Raw genomic sequence first — 25,038 nt, 5'->3', positions numbered from 1 at the left:
TTTCTCTGTAGGTTTCAACACTTCATATCAAGAGGCACTTAGATTTTTTATATATTTTTAGTTAAACGCACACAACTTCATGATTTTACCTTAATACAGAAATTTTAGTTACAATATACCATAAATATAGACATTTACTTAATCTTCATTGATTTATTACACAGCTCTGATTTATTACACAGCTCTGATTTATTACACAGCTCAGTTTTATTATAAAGCTCTGATTTACTATACAGCTCTGATTTATTACACAGCTCTGATTTATTACACAGCTCTGATTTATTACACAGCTCTGATTTATTACAAAGCTCTGATTTATTACACAGCTCTGATTTATTACACAGCTATGATTTACTACACAGCTCTGATTTATTATATAGCTCAGATTTATTACACAGCTCTGATTTATTATACAGCTCTGATTTATTACACAGCTCTGATTTATTACACAGCTCTGATTTATCACACAGCTATGATTTACTACACAGCTCTGATTTATTATACAGCTCTGATTTATTACACAGCTCTGATTTATTATACAGCTCTGATTTATTACACAGCTCTGAATTATTATACAGCTCTGATTTATTATATAGCTCTGATTTATTATATAGCTCTGATTTATTACACAGCTCTGATTTATTATACAGCTCTGATTTATTATATAGCTCTGATTTATTACACAGCTCTGATTTATTATACAGCTCTGAATTATTATACAGCTAAGATTTATTATACAGCTCTGATTTATTATATAGCTCTGATTTATTATACAGCTAAGATTTATTATACAGCTCTGAATTATTATACAGCTAAGATTTATTATACAGCTCTGATTTATTATACAGCTAATATTTATTATACAGCTCTGAATTATTATACAGCTCTGATTTATTATACAGCTCTGATTTATTACACAGCTCTGATTTAATATACAGCTATGATTTATTACACAGCTCGGATTTATTATATAGCTCTGATTTATTATACAGCTATGATTTATTATACAGCTCTGATTTATTACACAGCTCTGATTTATTATACAGCTCTGATTTATTATACAGCTCTGATTTATTTTATAGCTCTGATTTATTATACAGCTATGATTTATTACACAGCTCTGATTTATTATATAGCTCTGATTTAATATACAGCTATGATTTATTATACAGCTCTGATTTATTACACAGCTCTGATTTATTATACAGCCCTGATTTATTATATAGCTCTGATTTATTATACAGCCCTGATTTATTATATAGCTCTGATTTATTATATAGCTCTGATTTATTTTACAGCTCTGATTATTATACAGCTCTGATTTATTACACAGCTCTGATTTATTACACAGCTCTGATTTATTATACAGCTCTGATTTATTACACAGCTCTGATTTATTACACAGCTCTGATTTATTACACAGCTCTGATTTATTACACAGTTCTGATTTATTATACAGCTCTGATTTATTATACAGCTAAGATTTATTATACAGCTCTGAATTATTATACAGCTCTGATTTATTATACAGCTCTGATTTTTACACAGCTCTGATTTAATATACAGCTATGATTTATTATACAGCTCTGATTTATTATACAGCTCTGATTTATTATACAGCTATGATTTATTATACAGCTCTGATTTATTACACAGCTCTGATTTATTATACAGCTCTGATTTATTATACAGCTCTGATTTATTATATAGCTCTGATTTATTATACAGCTATGATTTATTACACAGCTCTGATTTATTATATAGCTCTGATTTAATATACAGCTATGATTTATTATACAGCTCTGATTTATTATACAGCTCTGATTTATTATACAGCCCTGATTTATTATATAGCTCTGATTTATTATATAGCTCTGATTTATTTTACAGCTCTGATTTATTACACAGCTCTGATTTATTACACAGCTCTGATTTATTACACAGCTCTGATTTATTACACAGCTCTGATTTATTACACAGCTCTGATTTATTACACAGCTCTGATTTATTACACAGCTCTGATTTATTACACAGCTCTGATTTATTATACAGCTCTGATTTATTATACAGCTCTGATTTACTACACAGCTCTGATTTATTATATAGCTCCGATTTATTACACAGCTCTGATTTATTACACAGCTCTGATTTATTATACAGCTCTGATTTATTATACAGCTCTGATTTATTATACAGCTCTGATTTATTACACAGCTCTGATTTATTACACAGCTCTGATTTATTATACAGCTCTGATTTATTATACAGCTCTGATTTATTACACAGCTCTGATTTATTACACAGCTCTGATTTATTACACAGGTCTGATTTATTATACAGCTCTGATTTATTATACAGCTCTGATTTACTACACAGCTCTGATTTATTATATAGCTCCGATTTATTACACAGCTCTGATTTATTACACAGCTCTGATTTATTATACAGCTCAGATTTATTATACAGCTCTGATATATTATACAGCTCAGATTTATTATACAGCTCTCATTTATTATATAGCTCAGATTTATTACACAGCTCAGATTTATTATACAGCTCTGATTTATTATATAGCTCTCATTTATTATATAGCTCAGATTTATTACACAGCTCTGATTTATTATACAGCTCAGATTTATTATACAGCTCTGATTTATTACACAGCTCTGATTTATTACACAGCTCAGATTTATTATACAGGTCTGATTTATCATACAGCTCTGATTTATTATACAGCTCTGATTTATTACACAGCTCTGATTTATTATATAGCTCAGATTTATTACACAGCTCTGATTTATTATATAGCTCTGATTTATTACACAGCTCTGATTTATTATATAGCTCTGATTTATTACACAGCTCTGATTTATTACACAGCTCTGATTTATTATACAGCTCTGATTTATTATATAGCTCTGATTTATTATATAGCTCAGATTTATTACACAGCTCAGATTTATTACACAGCTCTGATTTATTATACAGCTCTGATTTATTATACAGCTCTGATTTATTATATAGCTCTGATTTATTATATAGCTCTGATTTATTATACAGGTCTGATTTATTACACAGCTCTGATTTATTATACAGCTCTGATTTATTACACAGCTCTGATTTATTATACAGCTCTGATTTATTATACAGCTCTGATTTATTACACAGCTCTGATTTATTATATAGGTCTGATTTATTACACAGCTCTGATTTACTACACAGCTCTGATTTATTATATAGCTCTGATTTATTATACAGGTCTGATTTATTACACAGCTCTGATTTATTACACAGCTCTGATTTATTACACAGCTCTGATTTATTTATTATACAGCTCTGATTTATTACATAGGTCTGATTTATTACACAGCTCTGATTTATTACACAGCTCTGATTTATTACACAGCTCAGATTTATTTATTATACAGCTCTGATTTATTACACAGGTCTGATTTATTACACAGCTCTGATTTATTACACAGCTCTGATTTATTACACAGCTCAGATTTATTATACAGCTCTGATTTATTACACAGCTCTGATTTATTGCACAGCTCTGATTTATTACACAGCTCTGATTTATTACACAGCTCTGATTTATTACACAGCTCTGATTTATTACACAGCTCTGATTTATTACACAGCTCTGATTTATTATACAGCTCTGATTTATTATACAGCTCTGATTTATTATACAGCTCTGATTTATTACACAGCTCTGATTTATTACACAGCTCTGATTTATTACACAGCTCTGATTTATTACACAGCTCTGATTTATTACACAGCTCTGATTTATTACACAGCTCTGATTTATTACACAGCTCTGATTTATTACACAGCTCTGATTTATTACACAGCTCTGATTTATTACACAGCTCTGATTTATTATACAGCTCTGATTTATTACACAGCTCTGATTTATTATACAGCTCTGATTTATTATACAGCTCAGATTTATTACACAGCTCTGATTTATTACACAGCTCTGATTTATTATACAGCTCTGATTTACTACACAGCTCAGATTTATTTTACAGCTCTGATTTATTATACAGCTCTGATTTACTACACAGCTCTGATTTATTATACAGCTAAGATTTATTATACAGCTCTGATTTACTACACAGCTCTGATTTATTACACAGCTCTGATTTACTACACAGCTCTGATTTATTATACAGCTAAGATTTATTACACAGCTCTGATTTACTACACAACTCTGATTTATTACACAGCTCTGATTTACTACACAGCTCTGATTTATTATACAGCTAAGATTTATTATGCAGCTCTGATTTACTACACAGCTCTGATTTATTACACAGCTCTGATTTACTACACAGCTCTGGTTTATTATACAGCTCTGATTTATTACACAGCTCTGATTTACTACACAGCTCTGATTTATTATACAGCTCTGATTTATTACACAGCTCTGATTTATTACACAGCTCTGATTTATTACACAGCTCTGATTTATTATACAGCTCTGATTTATTACACAGCTCTGATTTATTACCCAGCTCTGATTTATTATACAGCTCTGATTTATTATACAGCTCTGATTTATTTCACAGCTCTGATTTATTATACAGCTCTGATTTATTACACAGCTCTGATTTATTATACAGTCTGATTTATTATACAGCTCTGATTTATTATACAGTCTGATTTATTATACAGCTAAGATTTATTATACAGCTCTGATTTATTATACAGCTCTGATTTATTATACAGCTCTGATTTATTACACAGCTCAGATTTATTATATAGGTCTGATTTATCATACAGCTCTGATTTATTATACAGCTCAGATTTATTACACAGCTCTGATTTATTATATAGCTCAGATTTATTACACAGCTCTGATTTATTATATAGCTCTGATTTATTACACAGCTCTGATTTATTACACAGGTCTGATTTATTATACAGCTCTGATTTATTATACAGCTCAGATTTATTATATAGTTCTGATTTATTATATAGCTCAGATTTATTACACAGGTCTGATTTATTACACAGCTCTGATTTATTACACAGCTCTGATTTATTACACAGCTCTGATTTATTATACAGCTCTGATTTATTACACAGCTCTGATTTATTATATAGCTCTGATTTATTATACATGTCTGATTTATTACACAGCTCTGATTTACTACACAGCTCAGATTTATTACACAGCTCTGATTTATTATACAGCTCTGATTTATTATACAGCTCTGATTTATTACACAGCTCTGATTTACTACACAGCTCAGATTTATTACACAGCTCTGATTTATTACACAGCTCTGATTTATTATACAGCTCTGATTTATTGCACAGCTCTGATTTATTATACAGCTCTGATTTATTACACAGCTCTGATTTATTATACAGCTCTGATTTATTACACAGCTCTGATTTATTACACAGCTCTGATTTATTATACAGCTCAGATTTATTATACAGCTCTGATTTATTACACAGCTCTGATTTATTACACAGCTCTGATTTATTACACAGCTCTGATTTATTACACAGCTCTGATTTATTATACAGCTCTGATTTACTACACAGCTCTGATTTATTTTACAGCTCTGATTTATTATACAGCTCTGATTTACTACACAGCTCTGATTTATTATACAGCTAAGATTTATTATACAGCTCTGATTTACTACAGAGCTCTGATTTATTACACAGCTCTGATTTATTACACAGTTCTGATTTACTACACAGCTCTGATTTATTATACAGCTAAGATTTATTACACAGCTCTGATTTACTACACAGCTCTGATTTATTATACAGCTAAGATTTATTATACAGCTCTGATTTACTACACAGCTCTGATTTATTATACAGCTCTGATTTATTATACAGCTCTGATTTACTACACAGCTCTGATTTATTATACAGCTAAGATTTATTATACAGCTCTGATTTACTACACAGCTCTGATTTATTATACAGCTCTGATTTACTACACAGCTCTGATTTATTATACAGCTCTGATTTATTATACAGCTCTGATTTATTTTACAGCTCTGATTTATTACACAGCTCTGAATTATTACACAGCTCTGATTTACTACACAGCTCTGATTTACTACACAGCTCTGATTTATTATACAGCTCTAATTTACTACACAGCTCTGATTTATTATACAGCTAAGATTTATTATACAGCTCTGATTTACTACACAGCTCTGATTTATTACACAGCTTTGATTTATTACACAGCTCTGATTTACTACACAGCTCTGATTTATTATACAGCTCTGATTTATTTTACAGCTCTGATTTATTACACAGCTCTGAATTATTATACAGCTCTAATGTATTATACAGCTCTGATTTATTATATAGCTCAGATTTATTATATAGCTCTGATTTATTATATAGCTCTGATTTATTATACAGCTCTGATTTATTATATAGCTCTGATTTATTACCCAGCTCTGATTTATTATACAGTCTGATTTATTATATAGCTCTGATTTATTATATAGCTCTGATTTACTACACAGCTCTGATTTATTATACAGCTCTGATTTATTATACAGCTCTGATTTATTACACAGCTCTGATTTATTATACAGCTCTGATTTATTACACAGCTCTGATTTATTATACAGCTAAGATTTATGATACAGCTCTGATTTATTACACAGCTCTGATTTATTATACAGCTAAGATTTATTATACAGCTCTGATTTATTATACAGCTCTGATTTATTACACAGCTCTGATTTATTACACAGCTCTGATTTATTATACAGCTCTGATTTATTTTACAGCTCTGATTTATTATACAGCTCTGATTTATTGCACAGCTCTGATTTATTATACAGCTCTGATTTACTACACAGCTCTGATTTATTATACAGCTCTAATTTACTACACAGCTCTGATTTATTATACAGCTAAGATTTATTATACAGCTCTGATTTACTACACAGCTCTGATTTATTACACAGCTTTGATTTATTACACAGCTCTGATTTACTACACAGCTCTGATTTATTATACAGCTCTGATTTATTTTACAGCTCTGATTTATTACACAGCTCTGAATTATTATACAGCTCTAATGTATTATACAGCTCTGATTTATTGCACAGCTCTGATTTATTACACAGCTCTGATTTATTTTACAGCTCTGATTTACTACACAGCTCTGATTTATTACACAGCTCTGATTTATTACACAGCTCTGATTTATTACACAGCTCTGATTTATTACACAGCTGATTTATTATACAGCTCTGATTTATCATACAGCTCTGATTTATTATACAGCTCTGATTTACTACACAGCTCTGATTTATTACACAGCTCTGATTTATTATACAGCTCAGATTTATTATACAGCTCTGATTTAGTACACAGCTCTGATTTATTATACAGCTCTGATTTATTATATAGCTCTGATTTATTATACAGCTCTGATTTATTATACAGCTCTGATTTATTATACAGCTCTGATTTATTATATAGCTCTGATTTATTATACAGCTCTGATTTATTATATAGCTCTGATTTATTATACAGCTCTGATTTACTACACAGCTCTGATTTATTACACAGCTCTGATTTATTATACAGCTCAGATTTATTATACAGCTCTGATTTAGTACACAGCTCTGATTTATTACACAGCTCTGATTTATTACACAGCTCTGATTTATTATACAGCTCAGATTTATTATACAGCTAAGATTTATTATATAGCTCTGATTTATTATACAGCTCTGATTTATTACACAGCTCTGATTTATTACACAGCTCTGATTTATTATACAGCTCTGATTTATTATACAGCTCTGATTTATTATACAGCTCTGATTTATTATACAGCTCTGATTTAGTACACAGCTCGGTTTTATAATACAGCTCAGATTTATTATACAGCTCAGATTTATTATACAGCTCTGGTTTACTATACAACTCAGATTTATTACACAGGTCTGATTTATTATACAGTTCTGATTTATTACACAGCTCAGATTTATTACACAGCTCTGATTTATTACACACCTCTTACCTATTGTTACACATCTCGCATTTATTATTACACAGCTCAGATTCAACACACATTGCTCTTACTTATTACACAGCTCTGATTTATCACACACCTCTGACTTAATTATTACAACTCTGATTTATCACACAACTCTGATTAAATGAGGCACATACTTCAACATGCCATTCATTCCGGTATCATCATCTGTGGCGCTAACACTCCCTAGGGCAGTACCAATGGTTGTGTTTTCTAGGAACGAGACCTCATAAGTAGTTGGTGAAAACACTGGTGCATTCCTATTGGTATCCCTAAGTACCATACGGATCATAGCTTTATTCATGTGATACCCGTCTGAAACTTGGAGTGTCAGATTGAATGAGTTCTGTACAGTGTAGTTAAGAACCTGGAATAAAGGGAAGAAAAACATTTTCAGCATCGGATATAGATAGTATACACATATTGGAACTTTAAAACAGTAAAGCAAATCTTTCGTTAATTTTCCAAACATGACAAACTTTTGGATATTTCTCTTGCTAACTGAGCTTTCCAACTCAGCTTGTGTGGCTTTAACTCATAGTGTCAATCTACAGTGTAATCATTTTCGATGCACAGTCAGCATGTACTGTAATTATGTAGGCCTTACATGTACGTGGAACAGCTTCTATATAATTACAGTATTACATATTAATGCCATTTTCTTACAAAAACAAACAGTTTTGTGTATCTATATTGCGATATATATATTGGTAAAATACTGGAATAGTTATTCTAGAACATGAGATGAATTTAGTACCTGGACGTATTTCTCTTTCACGGTGTTTGGAATTATAGATTTTGAATGCACCGACATGGTTCGTTAGCTAAAATAAAGTGTCTACCTCCATATTGCCGGATTTAAATTGTCTTTTTTGGACATTGACCTTTGACCTAGACCTGGAACTTCAGGTTCAGTTACTGAAATTCAGCAATTCTGTACATTATCACAAACACTTTGTATTACTTATTTGTTGTCACCATTTTCTTTTAAATCATGTCGCCATTCAGGCACATTTGTTGGGAGACATATATCTTCCGTGGAGATTTGTTAAACTCGACTTTCATATTATAGCTTGAAGTTTCCATACACATACGAACCTGGGCCAACGTAATGGTTGCAGCATTACTCATCGGACCATCACCAATATCAAACATAGAAAGATCGCCCTCAATAATGTCAAAAGTCAGATTTGAATTCAAATCATTGTCCAGTGCTGATACAATGTAGACAGTGTTGCCAATGTCCATAGTTTCCAGTAGTTCAACATAGTATAATTCATCAGTGAACATTGGTGTCATGTTGTTTGTATCGAGGAGATAAATAGTTGCTGTACTACTTCCTAATAACGAACCACATAGTTACACCAAAAAGGTGAAATTCATGAACAATTCTGGATATTATCTGAAATTAAGTCTAAAGTTACATGAACACTTGCATATATAGTGCATGCAATTACAACGAACAAAATTGAACCCTATATAAAATAGGAAAACTGCACAACGAACAAACGATCTGTTCAAGTCCCAACCAGCACCACTTTCTGCCTGTTATTGAACATTTAGTAAATATATTCATGGTTGGTATTTGTCAATGTCCAAAGAGTATAAATTTTTCCAACACAGAAATCTAATAACCCAACAAGTCTTCATTCGAAGACATTGTCTAACTTGTGTTACGGATGAGAGAATACAACTTTTTAATATTCGCTAAGTTTTGATGTTTTGCGAGGTCACCGTGAACTCTCAGCTGTCATGCATTAATACATAGAACAAATGTTTGCATTTCGCGAATAGTATTCTTCTAAGATGACAACATTAAGTTATTAAAAGATCAACAGTGTCAAATAATGACTAATTACAGACAGTTGGAAGAACAATGACGTGATCACATTGTTTAGCTAGTTTTCATATTTGTCAATATCATTTGCATTGAATTAAGGCGACGGCAATACTTCCGCTTAGTCATTTATGGTGCTGATTATTTTATCACCCAATCATTTGAGTATTGTATATTTTACGTTTATAAGAATTTAATGCAATAATAAAATTATGGATTTTCTTTTGGAAGAGACGGTCCGAGGTCAGGAGCTTCGATCTGCTCCGTGGCCACTTCCAAATGATCCAGGTTAACCATGAACATTGTGTATAGTCTGAGCTAATTCCCTAAAAGTCCAAGTCGATCCCGTGTACAGAGTGGAGAGAGAGAGAGTAACATGGAGGAGGGTTACCTTAACAGTAGAGGTAACCCCCCAATTTGTTACACTTGTATGTTTTTATGGCCAAGTTATTGAGTAAATCTGAATGGTGCTATTTGACCTTGAATACTAGTATTATACCTTGAAAATCAAAGCTAAAGGTCAAGATATGAAAAGAAAGTTAGTTGACCTTCGGGGCATAGACATTGAAATGGAGTCTTTGTTTATTCAGCTTCATGAGTTAACATAGATAAAAAAATGGTCATTTCACCTTGAAAATGTTTGTCAAGGTCAAAGGTCAATGTCTCATTAGAAAGTATCGTTGATGATACGAGGGTGGACACTTGAATGATGTCCATATATGTATGAAACTTTTGGTGATGACAGGCAAAATGTGCTTGTTTATTAACATGGCTGCCATTTTACTATCAGGTCATGATCGCAAAATTTTGTGACATACATATGCCTCACATAGTAAAAAAATGATTAAAATATCATCTATGAAGATAACTCACATTTGGCTATTTGACATTGAAAAAAGACTTTCAAGGTCAAAGGTCATGGTCTTAAAAGAAATCTCATATTTGATGAAAATAAAGGGGAAAACGTATATTATTTCCAACTTTCCTATATCTCAAACCATCTACATTCCGACTATTGGATACATTTGGTGATGAATATGTTTATTGGGAGACAGACAAGTACTTACTTTTACCATATATATTTTGTAACATCGAAGACTATTGACTTTGTGCCATTTTGATATAAAATTCTAAGCTTGGTTCATGTATGTTCCATGTACGTGTACAAGCATTGTAACCTAGCCGATTCAAAACGTATTCTGTATTGTAGAGACTTGGAACATCATATCGAACATGACATAGTTCACATGTATACAGTACCCTTGGTAACTATCATACCTGTATGACCACCAGGGTCTTCTGCTTGTACCACAATCTTGTAGTGTGAACTTGTCTCTCTTCGCATGGTTCCATTTACATAATCCGCCACTGTGATTTCGCCAGTGGTCGAATCGATGTCGAAGATGTCAGTGTCATCGACAACAGCATTTTGAATTATGGCATAGGTAAGTGTCACGTGATCGTCATCAGCATTAGGGTCGTCCATGTCATTAGCTGTCATAACTGCAACTGTAGTCCCTGTGGAGGATATTATTTAAAATTAGTTTGTGAATGGAACACATACATTGCAAGCTGTGCTCAATAACTTTCAGCAATAATAATGTTACTTCTATACAACCTAGAATCCAGACAAGTAGTTGTTTGGGGATATTTCCTACAATTCATGGGTTGTATATAACAGCCAAAATCAACTATAAGCCTAGTGACTAGGTTATCGTCTATAGAGAGCTTTTCCCCACAAGGACTAGACCTTACAACAGTGGCCCTTTACACTTCCCAAGACCTTTGGAATATACAATCTATTGCAACCTTTGTAAACGCATAGGATTAGAACATTCCAATAACAACATCTATCCTACCAGATCCCCCATTTACACAACTGGATTGACTAGGGATGTTTGAAGCTCACGGACTTTAACCATTCAGAAACAAGCGGCATGGACGAAGCTCAAACCAGTAACTAGCAGAATCCAAGTTGGCCACTCTAATCATTCGACCACCATGACTTCACCAAGTACAAAGAGTTCTTTATTGTTCTTCCCGCCACTTTGCGTGTGCTAGGATCCCGATGGAACAGTTCCTTGGCAAGTGTTCCATAAATTAAAGATCGTGAATAACAGAACAGTTTTCTAAACCCAGTACAATATATGAGGTCTCGATTTCAAGGAAAAGTGGTTGTGTGATTGTACGTTGGTGGTAGTGGTGGTGGTGGTGGTGGTGGTGGTGGTGGTGGTGGTGGTGGTGGTGGTGGTGGTGGTGGTGGTAGTAGAAATCACAGTGGTGGTGTGTGATTTCATACTATATTGATCTCAAATATTGAAGTAAAATATACCTGGTGAAGATTCTTCATCCACAGTAAATATGTATGGTTCATGCATGAACTCAGGTGCCTTGTCATTGATATCAGACAACCCGATAATTACATCTGCAGTCGCGGATTCGCCACGACCATCGTTAGTTGTTGCCATGGCAACAATGTGCCATACTGCCTTCTCATCTCTATCGAGTGGTTTAATGAGCTCAATATGGCCAGTTCTTGGACTGATACTGAAATAGTGGGAAGCTGTGTCTTGTAAGCTGTACCACAGTTCAGAGTCCTGGTCATCACCGTTGGTTGTAGCTGTCACCTAACAGAAAGATACATGAGATACATGTAATGATTACAGAGTCTGTCCATACATCAGGCATTCACTGTATTTTCACATGAGCCGCATTAACAGACATAAGTGACACAATTCTGTGCATGTATCACACTCATAGTCTTGTTGTATGTTAATTTCTGTATTTAATTATTGGCAGTTGCCTGTCCTGTATATCCAAACTGTCTAAAATTCAGTGCGTGTATCACACGTCTAGTCTTGATGTACAATGTACAGTTATCTACCCTTTATATGCAAGTAACCCTGTACAACTAAGTGCGTGTATCACACACTTTATCTTCTGGTACATGGTATGTTCATTTTCTTTATTTAATTATTGACAGGTGTCTGTCCTTTATATGTAAGTATTCTCTACAATTCAGTGTCTGATCACAGTCTTGATGGTACAGTTGTCTGCCCTTTATATAAATAATTGTGTTGTCATTTATACATACATAAACAATTATGCTCCCAATAAATCTTACAAAGAGACCAATCTAGTTTTGTTCCTATACCACTTATACTCACCTTTAGCACTTGTACAGGCGTATCACCGTCCTCCTCTTGTATGATTGTTGAATAGACAGTCTCTGTGAATGATGGTGGTACACCGTTACACCAGGCAATCATGGCCAAGAACACTAGAACTGAGCAAGTCCATCTCGTGCTGCCATGGTTCTCCATAATTTCAAGTCGTTCGGATGAACTCAACCTGAAATGCAAATTTACGTTAAATATAATTATAACCTGGTTTGGTTTAGTTTCAGACCATTTCAAAACACAATAGTTACTTCTATCTCGTTTACAAGGAGAGATTTGCCACCAAGCTAGAGATTTCTGTGCATTTTAATCCTGACTGTAGATATCTACATTCAGTTCAGTTCTTTATTCACTTACAGCATTACTGCTCATTAGGATCACAAAACATGACACTTTCACAAAAGTAACACATGTTGGAGAATGATAAGAAGGGCAAAATATGGAAATATTTCTTATTGTATGGCTCTTAACTTTCCTTTAAAATTTTCATAAATTATGAAGTTGTTTTTAGTATGTGAAGACAATCATAGTGTATACAAGTTTTTGAAAAGGGCGCCAATGGTGTTGAAGCACAGCTGTGCAGTTTTTTAAAAGTGATTATCCATATGCTGATCCACACTAGGTATAGGTGTTTATTTGCTGAATGATTATTCAGTTGCCTATCCAACCTTGTTGCTTTATTTGCAATATACGTGATCATTTGGCTGTTGCTACGGGCGTGGTCTTGTTGCTAGGTATATCTGCATACATCTTTTGAATGTTTATTCATTTGTCTATTAATCCTGTTATCTTTGCAATACACGTGGTCATTTGGCTGTTGCTATGGGCGTAGTCTTGTTGCTAGGCACATTTACATACATTTCTTGAATTTTATTCATTTGTCTATTAATGCCTGTTATCTTCGCAATATACGTAAACATTTGGCTGTTGCTATGGCCGTGGTCTTGTTGCTAGGCACATTTACACAAAATGTTTTGAATGTTTATTTACTTCTCTGTTAATCCATGTTGTTATCTTTGTGAAATACACCACCATTTGGCTGTTGCAATGGGTGTAGTCATGGTTGCTAGGGATATTTGCATACATTATTTTAATGTTTACTCACTCGCCCACGGTGATGTTGTTATTTAACCAAAGCATACTGCCATTGGTCGTTGCTAAGGGTGTGGTCATGGTTGCTAGGGCCAATTGTGTCAAAATGTTTTGAAGAAAATCTGCAGAATAACACTTCTAGAAACACCAAGTTTCAATCTCACTGACCAAGTACTGTTTGAGATTTAAGTTTTTGATCAAAATTCACATGTTTATACCTAATTTGTATATCATCGATGATATAATATTCTTCATCTCTACCCCCCCCCCACCCCACCCCCCCCCCCACCCCCCCGATGCATCCCCATTAAATGTCAGCCCAATCTGCTCAGTTGTTTTGGAATTAAAAATTTATGACCAAAAAGACACATTTTTAGTCCTAATTTGCATATCACTGATGGGATCATCATGTCGTGAACATTTCTTAATCTAGACGTTCTCTAAAGATGTTCCCACCAAATTTCAGACAGATCTGCCAAGTAGTTTTTGAGTTTAAGTTTTTTGACCAAAAATCATTGACCCAAATCACACACCTTACCTGTGGTAAGATCATTTTGATTTGAACAATTTCCCAACTAGACACCAAAGGCTACACACACACACACACACACACACACACACACACACATACATACATACATACATACATACATACATACATACACATCCATCCATCCACGCTATGCCAAACCCCTTGACAACTTATGTCTGACCCCTTGTATGTCATTAAGGATATTACTTAACGAGTGTGAAGCTACCATCATATTCATATTCATCTTCAGTTTCAAAAGTTGACCTCTACGCTCAATGTGAATATGATGATAGCTTCACAAGTTCATCATCAGATCTTCCGAATGGGTACGAATGTGTGTTTGGCAAATTACATAAATCCTTTGAAATCATTGGCAGTTTGAAATCATGCGATTGTAAATACTTTTCACTTGATTTGCGTGGATTTGCATGCTCTCTTTTTATTTCTGCCAGAGTATCCAATTTGCACCATGAACTATTGTTGTCATGGACCATTATTTTTTACAATCGATTGCATTGACCCTCCCCGATCAAGGGAACTACATACATTGTGATAATTGCTGTCTTGACAACACGATTTTGTATCTTATGGTGGACAATGCTATGCGCTACAAGTCAGGCATGCCAAGAAGTACTAAATGACACCATTACTCTTTTAGACAATATAACACAAGTGCCTATTAGTAGAATTTGAAGCACAGCAAGGCCGCAAAGTATTATCAGAGAAACGCAAAACGCCATGGGACCCGGGCATTGGACTGTCAAGTTGTTGATTCTGGGCAAAATCTCCTTACTGTTACTAGTGTTAGTGTACGCCTTCTTGTTTCCACTCCAGGCTTTGGCGTACATGAAACATGGTTACTCGTAGGCAGTAAAATGCCGTGAAGTCCGGTGTTGGGTAGTCATAAGATTGAAATCATGACCAAATAATAATGAAATAATAATGTAATCATGACCAAATAATAATGAAATCATGACCAAATAATAATGGAATAAGAATGAAATCATGACCAAATAAGAATGAAATCATGACCAAATAATAATGGAATAAGAATGAAATCATGACCAAATAATAATGGAATAACAATGAAATCATGACCAAATAATAATGAAATCATGACCAAATAAGAATGAAATCATGACCAAATAAGAATGAAATCATGACCAAATAAGAATGAAATAAGAATGAAATCATGGCCAAATAAGAATGAAATAATGGTTAAATAAGAATGGAATAAGAATGAAATAATGGTTAAATAATAATGAAATCATGACCAAATAAGAATGAAATAATGACCAAATAAGAATGAAATAATGACCAAATAAGAATGAAATAATGGTCATATAATAATGGCATAAGAATGAAATAATGACCAAATAAGAATGAAATAATGACCAAATAAGAATGAAATGATGACCAAATAAGAATGAAATAATGACCAAATAAGAATGAAATAATGGTCATATAATAATGGCATAAGAATGAAATAATAACCAATTAAGAATGAAATAATGAAATAATGATGGACATAAGAATAAAATAATGATGAAATAATGATAATAGAATGATGGAATAAGAAATAATGCCACTGAATGATAAAATCATATTGAAATAAAGGTAACAACTAATTTTGGCGGGGATCTCACCCCATAAGCTACCGAGTCAATTACTTATTTTTATTACATACATTAGTCATACAGGGGTTTTTGTACACCCAAATATTGATATTTCATTTTCAAAGATATGGGAAAGGCATACTAAACATCCAAATTAGTTTTTTTATATGACAACAATAATTCATGGTGCAAATTGGATACTCTGGCAAAAATAAAAAGAGAGCATGCAAATCCACGCAAATCAAGTGAAAGGTAATTACAATGATTTCAAACTGCCAATGAAGGATTTCTGTGATTTGCCGCGAACGCGCGTTCGTACCTATTCGGAAGATTTCGAATCTGATGATGAACATGTGAAGCTATTATCATATTCACATTGAGCGTAGAGGTCAACTTTTGAAAGTGAAGATGAATATGAATATGATGGTAGCTTCAAACTCGTTATTTCTTACAACTTACGCAGGGTCAAACGGGAGGTTTTACACTGATTTGATTGTGTAGACAGTACGTGCCTTACAATCTCAACAACACAGGTATGTCCAACATTTATCCAAACATGGACTAATAAAACCCTAACCTAACTTTCATAAATCACGATTACATGTCTGCAAGTAAACATTCCAGTATACATGGATTGATAAACATCATTTACACAGCGTTTGGTTTAGTTTACATACATCGAAGGAAAAACCTGATTATTTGACAATCACTGAACTGCAAACATATAACTCAATGTCAATATGACTGAATTGTGACAATCTTGAATTGTAGACCGTTATGGTATGACACGACTTGACATGGTCCCATATTATTATTTATTGAGTGCACAGTGTCCATAAGCATGTCATAGATATACGTAGATCTGAGTCAGAAGTGGTACTACATATTATAACACAATCATAAAACGGTGTCGCTGCATCACTCGAAAATCCTTCGAATTGTTAGTAAAGTATTGCAAACATAAGCGACCAAGTACAAGACTTTAGTACAAATCAAAACAAATTTGATTTGTAGCAAACTTGTTTATTATATACAAAAAGTTCAGAAGGCCAAAATAACGATTGTCGGGCACTACAGTTTCAATAAGACTACAGGCACTTGAATTAATTTTTATACATTTGTATATATATACGCGTTGACCTAAAGACCATTGTCTGCATCTAAGAAGATGAAAATAGCACTACTAGTTATTGATATGCATACTGCATGGGTAATACAAGGATGGATTGGCATGTGGATAAAGATTATATTTAAATTATCACACATTTTACAGTTCTGCTCCAACACAATTGGCAATGTTCTTTGGGGGGTTTTTGGGTTGTTGTTTTTTGGCGGGGGGGGGGTTGCTTGGTATACCCCATTGATGAAGGGAAGATTAGAAATTGGACGATAATTATTCAGGATGTCTGTGTCTAGTGATAATTTCTTCAGACTGAAATCGAGAAATCAGTGAGATGGTGTAGTTTCATCGCATGTATGTGCTACGGACAAAGTGTTATCACAATACAGGAAATGGAAGGGTTGGAAGTCATTTTGTGTCATAATAAGATGTTTAAAACGGTAGCTTGGGGTTTTTAATTCCCCCCCCCCCGGTAAAAATAGCACGAATGGTGTTGTAGCACAACTGTATTTAGCTGTTGCTATGGGGTGGTCTTGCTGCTAGGCATATTTGCATATGTTTTTGAATCTCTATTGACATGCCTACCTTTCCCAGTTTTCACCTTTGCAATATTAACCACACTTTGGCTGTTGCTATGGCTGTGGTCTTAAAAGCTTGTTGCTAGGCACATTTTCATACGTTAGTGTTATCTTTGCAATTTGCATCATTGTTTCACTGTTGCTAAGGGCGTACCCATTGGGGACCAATAATCAGCCGAGCGGTTTTGACACAGACCGACCGACATACATACATACATACATACATACATACATACATACATACATACATACATACATACATACATACATACATACATAAATACATACATACATACAACATGTACATACATACATACATACATACATACATACACACACAGTATCGTTATTTTGCGGGTCGACAGGCCTAAGGGAGCCTTCAGTATTTACAAGGGGGAGGGCCGGAGGAACCGGGAGTGGGTCACATTTTACAAACCTGCTGTTCTTAGGGAGGGTCATATTTGCGGTACAATATTTGGAGGAGGGTCACATTGTCGCGATGAGCCAATTATGTTAATTCCTAAAGTATGCAAATCAAACTGATTATATATTCAATTACTAAATTACAGCAAATTCATCGCGATCGATTGATTGATTTAGACACTTTCATATTATTTCATATTTGTTATATATTACTGTAACTCGGAATAGACTATTATATATATTTTTGGATATTTGAACAGTATCAGCAAACAAAGACACTGAACTCCTAGTAACTGCACATACAGTTTGTGCACACCTTATATTTATATGTTGAGATGTAACTTCAAATAGCGTTTTTCCTTCCTTCATACGATTAAATACACACTTCAGTATAACCCCAGCGTTGTTGTGTAAAGGATGGTTCTAACTGTGAAGTGATGTCTGAATGTGTGTGACCACACACATTTTACAATCCGTAGTTTTGTGACCAAATTGAATATTCAATTATTGTCAATTTGTTTTGTGTGTTTTGAGATGTAAACGTGAGATGAGCACTCAACGAGTACTTTACATGCCAAAATACAAAAATAAAAATACACATATTGTAAGAAATTGTTTAATAAAACATGCATTTTGTTGAGTGTACCATCTCACATTATCACTCACACTGTCCATGAATGTTGTTGTTGTTGTTGTTGTTGTTGTTGTTGTTGTTGTTGTTGTTGTTGTTGTTGTTGTTGTTGTTGTTAAAATATGATGATGATGATGATGATGATGATGATGATGATGATGATGATGATGATGATGATGATGATGATGATTTAGTTTTGAATGTCATAGGGAACAAGGACAGTGATACATGTACTGGCGCAAGTAGTACCAGTGAGTCAGATTAGAGTGACACTGATAATGGCAATACTGAAGGTAAAGGTGATGATGATGACAATGATATCACGGAACTGTTACAAGTGATCAGAGTATGCAGAACATTGAAAGCACGTTTTAGATACTAACTAGATTGTGTATGATTATAAGAGAAATGTCACTAGCCAGTTTTTTACTTTACAACCATTGCAGGAGTTATGTAGAAACGCCTGTGACCAGAACGTCGTTTTATCAGTGGTGTACAATGAAAACTGTCTTTGAGGGTGCCGAAAAAAAAGCCTACTTCTTATCACTACCAAACTGACAAACACTGATACAAAAATCAACATCGAGTCCCCTAGGTTCACGCGACTCTCCTATCAGTTTGTGTATGTCTGTGAAAGTTAGTCATGTTGTAACACAAAATTCGAGTGTAAGCTCATATATTAATTTTGAAATTTGCACTAAAAGTCGAATTCTATAGTTAATATGCTTTAACATAGACCATCCATCAACATTGGTATCATGCTTACCATAAAGTATGTAAACTTTCTGCGTACTAGAGATGTTACGACGGTTTGAATTGTGTTTATTATTTGCCGTGGAAACTAGTGTACATATCGCGGGTATGTAGGGATCACGAAGGCAGAGTGAAGTCGAGTCAAGCTTTCCTGTACTGAGAATAGTGGACATTTGAACAACTTTTTCGACAACTAACTTTAACTGGGACTTCAAAAATCACAGACATAGTGCTAAAATTCATTATATTCAATGATACCAATAGCAATCCATACATTTGTTCTGTATGCATGGGTAAATGTATGTATGTATGTAGCCCTGTCCCCATATGAATCGATTTCGAATCGAATCAGATTGAATCGATTCAGTTAAACCGGTTCGAATTCAGTTTATGTCCCGACACGAAATGTTAGAAATGGATTTGAATCGATTCAGTTTGGTGTACTGTCCCGACATGTTAAATTTGATCCTGTTTACGTAATTCATTTGTTTTAGTTCGTAATAGGAAATGGGAACATGAACGATTTGTCCTATTGCAACGCTTACTATTTCATGCACCCATTTACATCGTCATCGGTATGCAAACTAAACTAGCAAAATTCATTCAATGCGATGAGCATTGACCTTTGACGGCTTTCACGTGTTTCAAATATCACGTGAAAAAATGTACAAATCTCCAAAATAACTAAAACCATTGCTGAATAATTATTTTTGACGATCGGTCCTTTTGTTTTCACCTCAATAAACGGATCTAATCATGCTGAACCAGGCTGTCTTCGAGACTTCAGAGTTGACCTCAAATGCGTGACATCGCATCGGTAATTTCCGGATTGTCGTTCGTGTAAGTTTCACGATGTCGGGCGTATCCCAACGTGACATGCAACACGGCCTAGCTTTGAACCTTTTTGACAACGTCTTTTCCACATAAATTCTGTTAAAATCAATTAGGGTGATGACCATATAAAATGTGGCCGGTATGATCGAACGATCGGCTCTTCCCGTTAACTTTCGTTAACAAGAGTACATGACATGTCGTACACACATTGTTGTTATCTCTCTGTTGTTTGATGTGTCCCAAGAGCGAACCCGTCTTGATTTTGGATTCAAATGATCCTTAAAACTGTATCGGATGTTATAAACCCAAGAAATTATAGGGACATGTAAGTAATTTTAGTAATGTAACAAGTAGAAAGTCGTGCACGGGCCGTGGGGTTAACCTTAATCGATGCAAGTTCGTCAAATACTACACGATCGCGATCATTTCTGGTTGTGACAACTACCGCCAAATGGGAAAGAAGTGTCTATCAATTTGAGAAATTTTGCGATTGGCAAAAAGACTTCTTTTAGGTGTTGATGAATCCATAATAAATAAGGTTTTACAGCAATCAAGTGGTTGTTTTTGTCACTCATTTATTGCTGAACATTCCATGCTCAGGTGATGCCATCTTGTGTTGGATAATACTTCACGTACTCCAGATCCAGTTGTGTTCCAAAGTGAAGGTGTCGGCGTACAAAGCATGTAACTTGCAAAATTTAACCTGGAGGTCAAGATTCAAGTGCGCAGCTGTGGGTAATGGACATTGTACCGATTCAAGTTAAATCGGTTCTAAGTCGGTTTTTCCTGTCCTAACTACGACAAGTTAAACCTGTTCCGAACCGATTTACTTTGAACCGAATCGAAACCACCCCCTGAGGTAGTTTCGAACCGGTTCAACTAAATCGGTTTACAACAGTAAGGGCATATGGGGACAGGAGGAACTGAATTCGATCCGAATCGAAACAGGATCAGAATTTGTGTGTCGGGACAGGGTTATGTATGTATGTATGTATGTATGTATGTATGTATGTATGTATGTATGTATGTATGTATGTATGTATGCGTATCACTGTAAATTTGAATGATTTCATTTCAAAAAGCCAATACACTTCTTCTACTACGTAAATAGATTGATATCACAAAGTCATTTCACAGTATCAGATATGTATATTTCAGGATTTTGTAAGGTTTCTGGCGATGAGAAACTATTGAGGTTGAAGGAAGAGGAAATCGTTTTCCGTCTCGGAACGCTGGAACCCCTTGGAATTGATAGATTATTCACGTCATTCCCAGTCTAACCACGCTTATTTTACATTTCAGGCGTTTTCTATTGCGGTTCTATTTGGTGCGTGTGAATATTTTAACTTTTCACACGTATAACCGTTAATCATGTGCGGTTGTCGTTCTGTTCCATAACATTCAAATATATTCAGGTATTTACCTAATAAGCTTATATCTTGCCTTCGAATACCTTAAAAAAAGAATATTTATTCGAAACGTCGGATTACATCTATTTATTCGGACTGTCTCACAAGTTCCTTATACATTTCTTTCTACATACATACATACATACATACATACATACATACATACATACATACATACATACATACATACCTATAGCACTACTGAACCGTTGTTCAGTTGTGCATATTATTGAAATCATAAATTTTCATGCTGGGAGTTCACGATCGCCTCCTCCCCCGGAAGCTAAATATTAACGCTCCCTTAGTGCATGAGCGGTGCGAATTAATATTACGTAAAAATATTGTAGAATGTCATTGGCATTTAGCCACCCTAGGCTTGTATGTCATTAAGGATATTACTTACAACTTACGCAGGGTCAAACGGGAGGTTGTACAACGATTCGATTGTGTAGACAGTACGTGCCTTACAATCTCAACAACACAGCTATGTCAAACATTTATCCAAACATGGACTAATAAAACCCTAACCTAACTTTCATAAATCACGATTACATGTCTAGAAGTAAACATTCCAGTATACATGCATCAATAAACATCGTTTACACAGCGTTTGGTTTAGTTTACATACATCGAAGGAAAAACCTGATTATTTGACAATTACTGAACTGCAAACATATAACTCATTGTCAATATGACTGAATTGTGACAATCTTGAATTGTAGACCGTTATGGTATGACACGACTTGACATGGTCCCATAACATTATTTATTGAGTGCACAGTGTCCATAAGCATGTCATAGATATACGTAGATCTTGCCACTGAGTCAGAAGTGATACTACCTGTAATAACACAATCATAAAACGGTGTCGCTGCATCACTCGAAAATGCTTCGAATTGTTAGTAAAGTATTGCAAATATAAGCGACCATGTACAAGTATAAATCAAAACAAATTTGATTTGATTTGTAGCAAACTTGTTTATTATATACAAAAAGTTCAGAAGGCCAAAATAACGGCTGTCGTACACTATGTTTAGGCTACATATACATGTACCGGCACTTGAATTAATCTGTATGTATATGTTGATATATACCGTGCATACGCGGTGACCTAGGTTAGACCTCAAAGTAATATTTATGCTGATTACGAAATGGTCGCCACATCATGGTCCGAATGTATAACATGAGGGATACTTATATGGCCACAAAACAGAAAATCGATTTTTATCCCTTATCTCAAAAATTGTTCTTTTAAAAGTTCCCCTAACAGGTCAAATGAGAAATGTCACATCCGTACTTCCGTGCTTCTACGAAAACTTAACAAAATTACGAACAGCTTGTTTTCTGTTTTGAATAAATGGCAAAATGCACAGGCACTCAAATCAATGTGTAGAAAAAATATGTATTGTATGTAAATAAGACTTATTTACATACATATTAATTCGAGTGCCTGTGGCAAAATACATGTTTAGATAGCCCAAAGACTTGCCTATCTGACGCCACATACTGCCTTGGTAGCCCAAAAACTTAATCTTTAAATTTAATTCAGCATACTCGTTTGACTGTATACATGTTCTGGTGAATTCTATTTTCAAACCAGATAGCCAAGACCCCGGGCTAGATAGCCAAGACACCGGGCTAGTATAGAGTCTATAGTGTCTGAAGAGTTTGTTTGTACACAAAAACAACATATAAAGTTTATTAACACCTATATGCAGCTATCTGTTGCCGTGTGTTTTCCCTAGTGAAACATTAAGCAACTTCCCCCATTTATAATGTATGTAAGCTTATTTCGATCATATAACTTCAATGACACATATAGATCCTACACTATTTCATGCATGGTCTATACAAATGTCTTATCTGAAATGTATCGCTGACGTATTAAACACCATATATATTAGCTGCAATAACTGTGGCGTTTTGCTGCGATTTTGAGGGTTTTTTCGTCTGTTTTGGCGACTTTTTATATATATATATGATATTCAGGGCTGAGTGCCCCTGCTCAACTTACGATATTATATACAATGTACATGGTAAATGGATAGACAGAATCCTGTATTGGTACAGAATTGGTACTCACCGAATGAGAAGGCTAAAATTTTATAACTGTCCGTGGTTGCCCGCTGCTGTGAGCTTCCCTCTCAACGACCTCGTCTGTTCTTGTACGTGTCTTGGTATGCAATTTGTAAGGTATACTGTTTGACAGGTTGACATACTCACGATTTATGGGAATCATAAATTCGATAGTCAAGTCAGAGGCAAGCCAGAGCAGTCAGATGTTTGTTTAATAGGAGCTTGCACTCTGAAAGAGCGCCGCTACAGTTTATGATTGACAATAGTCATAAGACGCAAGTACATACAAATTTGTACACACACACACGTGCGTGCGCGCACGCACGCGCACACACACACACATACATCGACAGCCAGACAGACAGACAGACAGACAGACAGACAGACAGACAGATGTACACATATTTTAATTTCCTTATGTAACTGCTTGTAAGATTTAGTTATGATAGCAGGGTATAGTAATAAATAAAGGCGATGTTCACACCCGTCAGTTTCAGACAGCACAATAGTAGAACATAGTATGGATGTCAACATGAGTGGAGGTGTAAATCGTAACGATACTGTACAGGAACTAGACTAGTAGAGGTGTATATTGTAATGATACTGTATAGGAACTAGACTAGTAGAGGTGTATATTGTAATGATACCTTATAAGAACTAGACTAGTGGAGGTGTATATTGTAATGATACTGTATAGGAACCTTACTAGCGGAAGTGTAAATCGTATAGGAACTAGACTAGTGGAGGTGTAAATCATAACGATACCGTATAATATAGGAACTAGACTAGTGGAGGTGTAAATCGTAACGGTACAGTATAAGGACTAGACTAGTGGAACACGAATAGTCAACAGTCTTCCAGTAGAACACAAATAGTCCACATTGTACAACAAATATGTGTCTAGT

The 25,038-nt window shown here is 34.4% G+C and overlaps 1 protein-coding gene across 1 annotated transcript in view; it reads right to left on the bottom strand.

Moving 5' to 3' along the window:
* The window catches only part of LOC144432671 (putative neural-cadherin 2), a 35,721-nt gene extending 11,492 nt beyond the window's left edge, over positions 1-24,229 (bottom strand). Inside the window, exons 1-6 of the mRNA XM_078120935.1 lie at positions 24,141-24,229; positions 13,058-13,241; positions 12,223-12,517; positions 11,169-11,408; positions 9,152-9,393; positions 8,191-8,420 (exon numbers count right to left, since the gene is read on the bottom strand). Coding sequence (XP_077977061.1) covers positions 8,191-8,420; positions 9,152-9,393; positions 11,169-11,408; positions 12,223-12,517; positions 13,058-13,213 — 1,163 coding nt within the window. The 5' untranslated portion in view covers positions 13,214-13,241; positions 24,141-24,229. The remainder of the gene's footprint in view (positions 1-8,190; positions 8,421-9,151; positions 9,394-11,168; positions 11,409-12,222; positions 12,518-13,057; positions 13,242-24,140) is intronic.
* Between the last annotated feature and the right edge of the window lie 809 nt (positions 24,230-25,038).

The sequence above is a fragment of the Glandiceps talaboti genome, chromosome 3 (assembly GCF_964340395.1).
Source record: "Glandiceps talaboti chromosome 3, keGlaTala1.1, whole genome shotgun sequence".
NCBI lineage: Eukaryota > Metazoa > Hemichordata > Enteropneusta > Spengelidae > Glandiceps > Glandiceps talaboti.
Note: the sequence above shows the minus strand (reverse complement) of the source record. Positions and strands in the feature narration are given on the sequence as shown.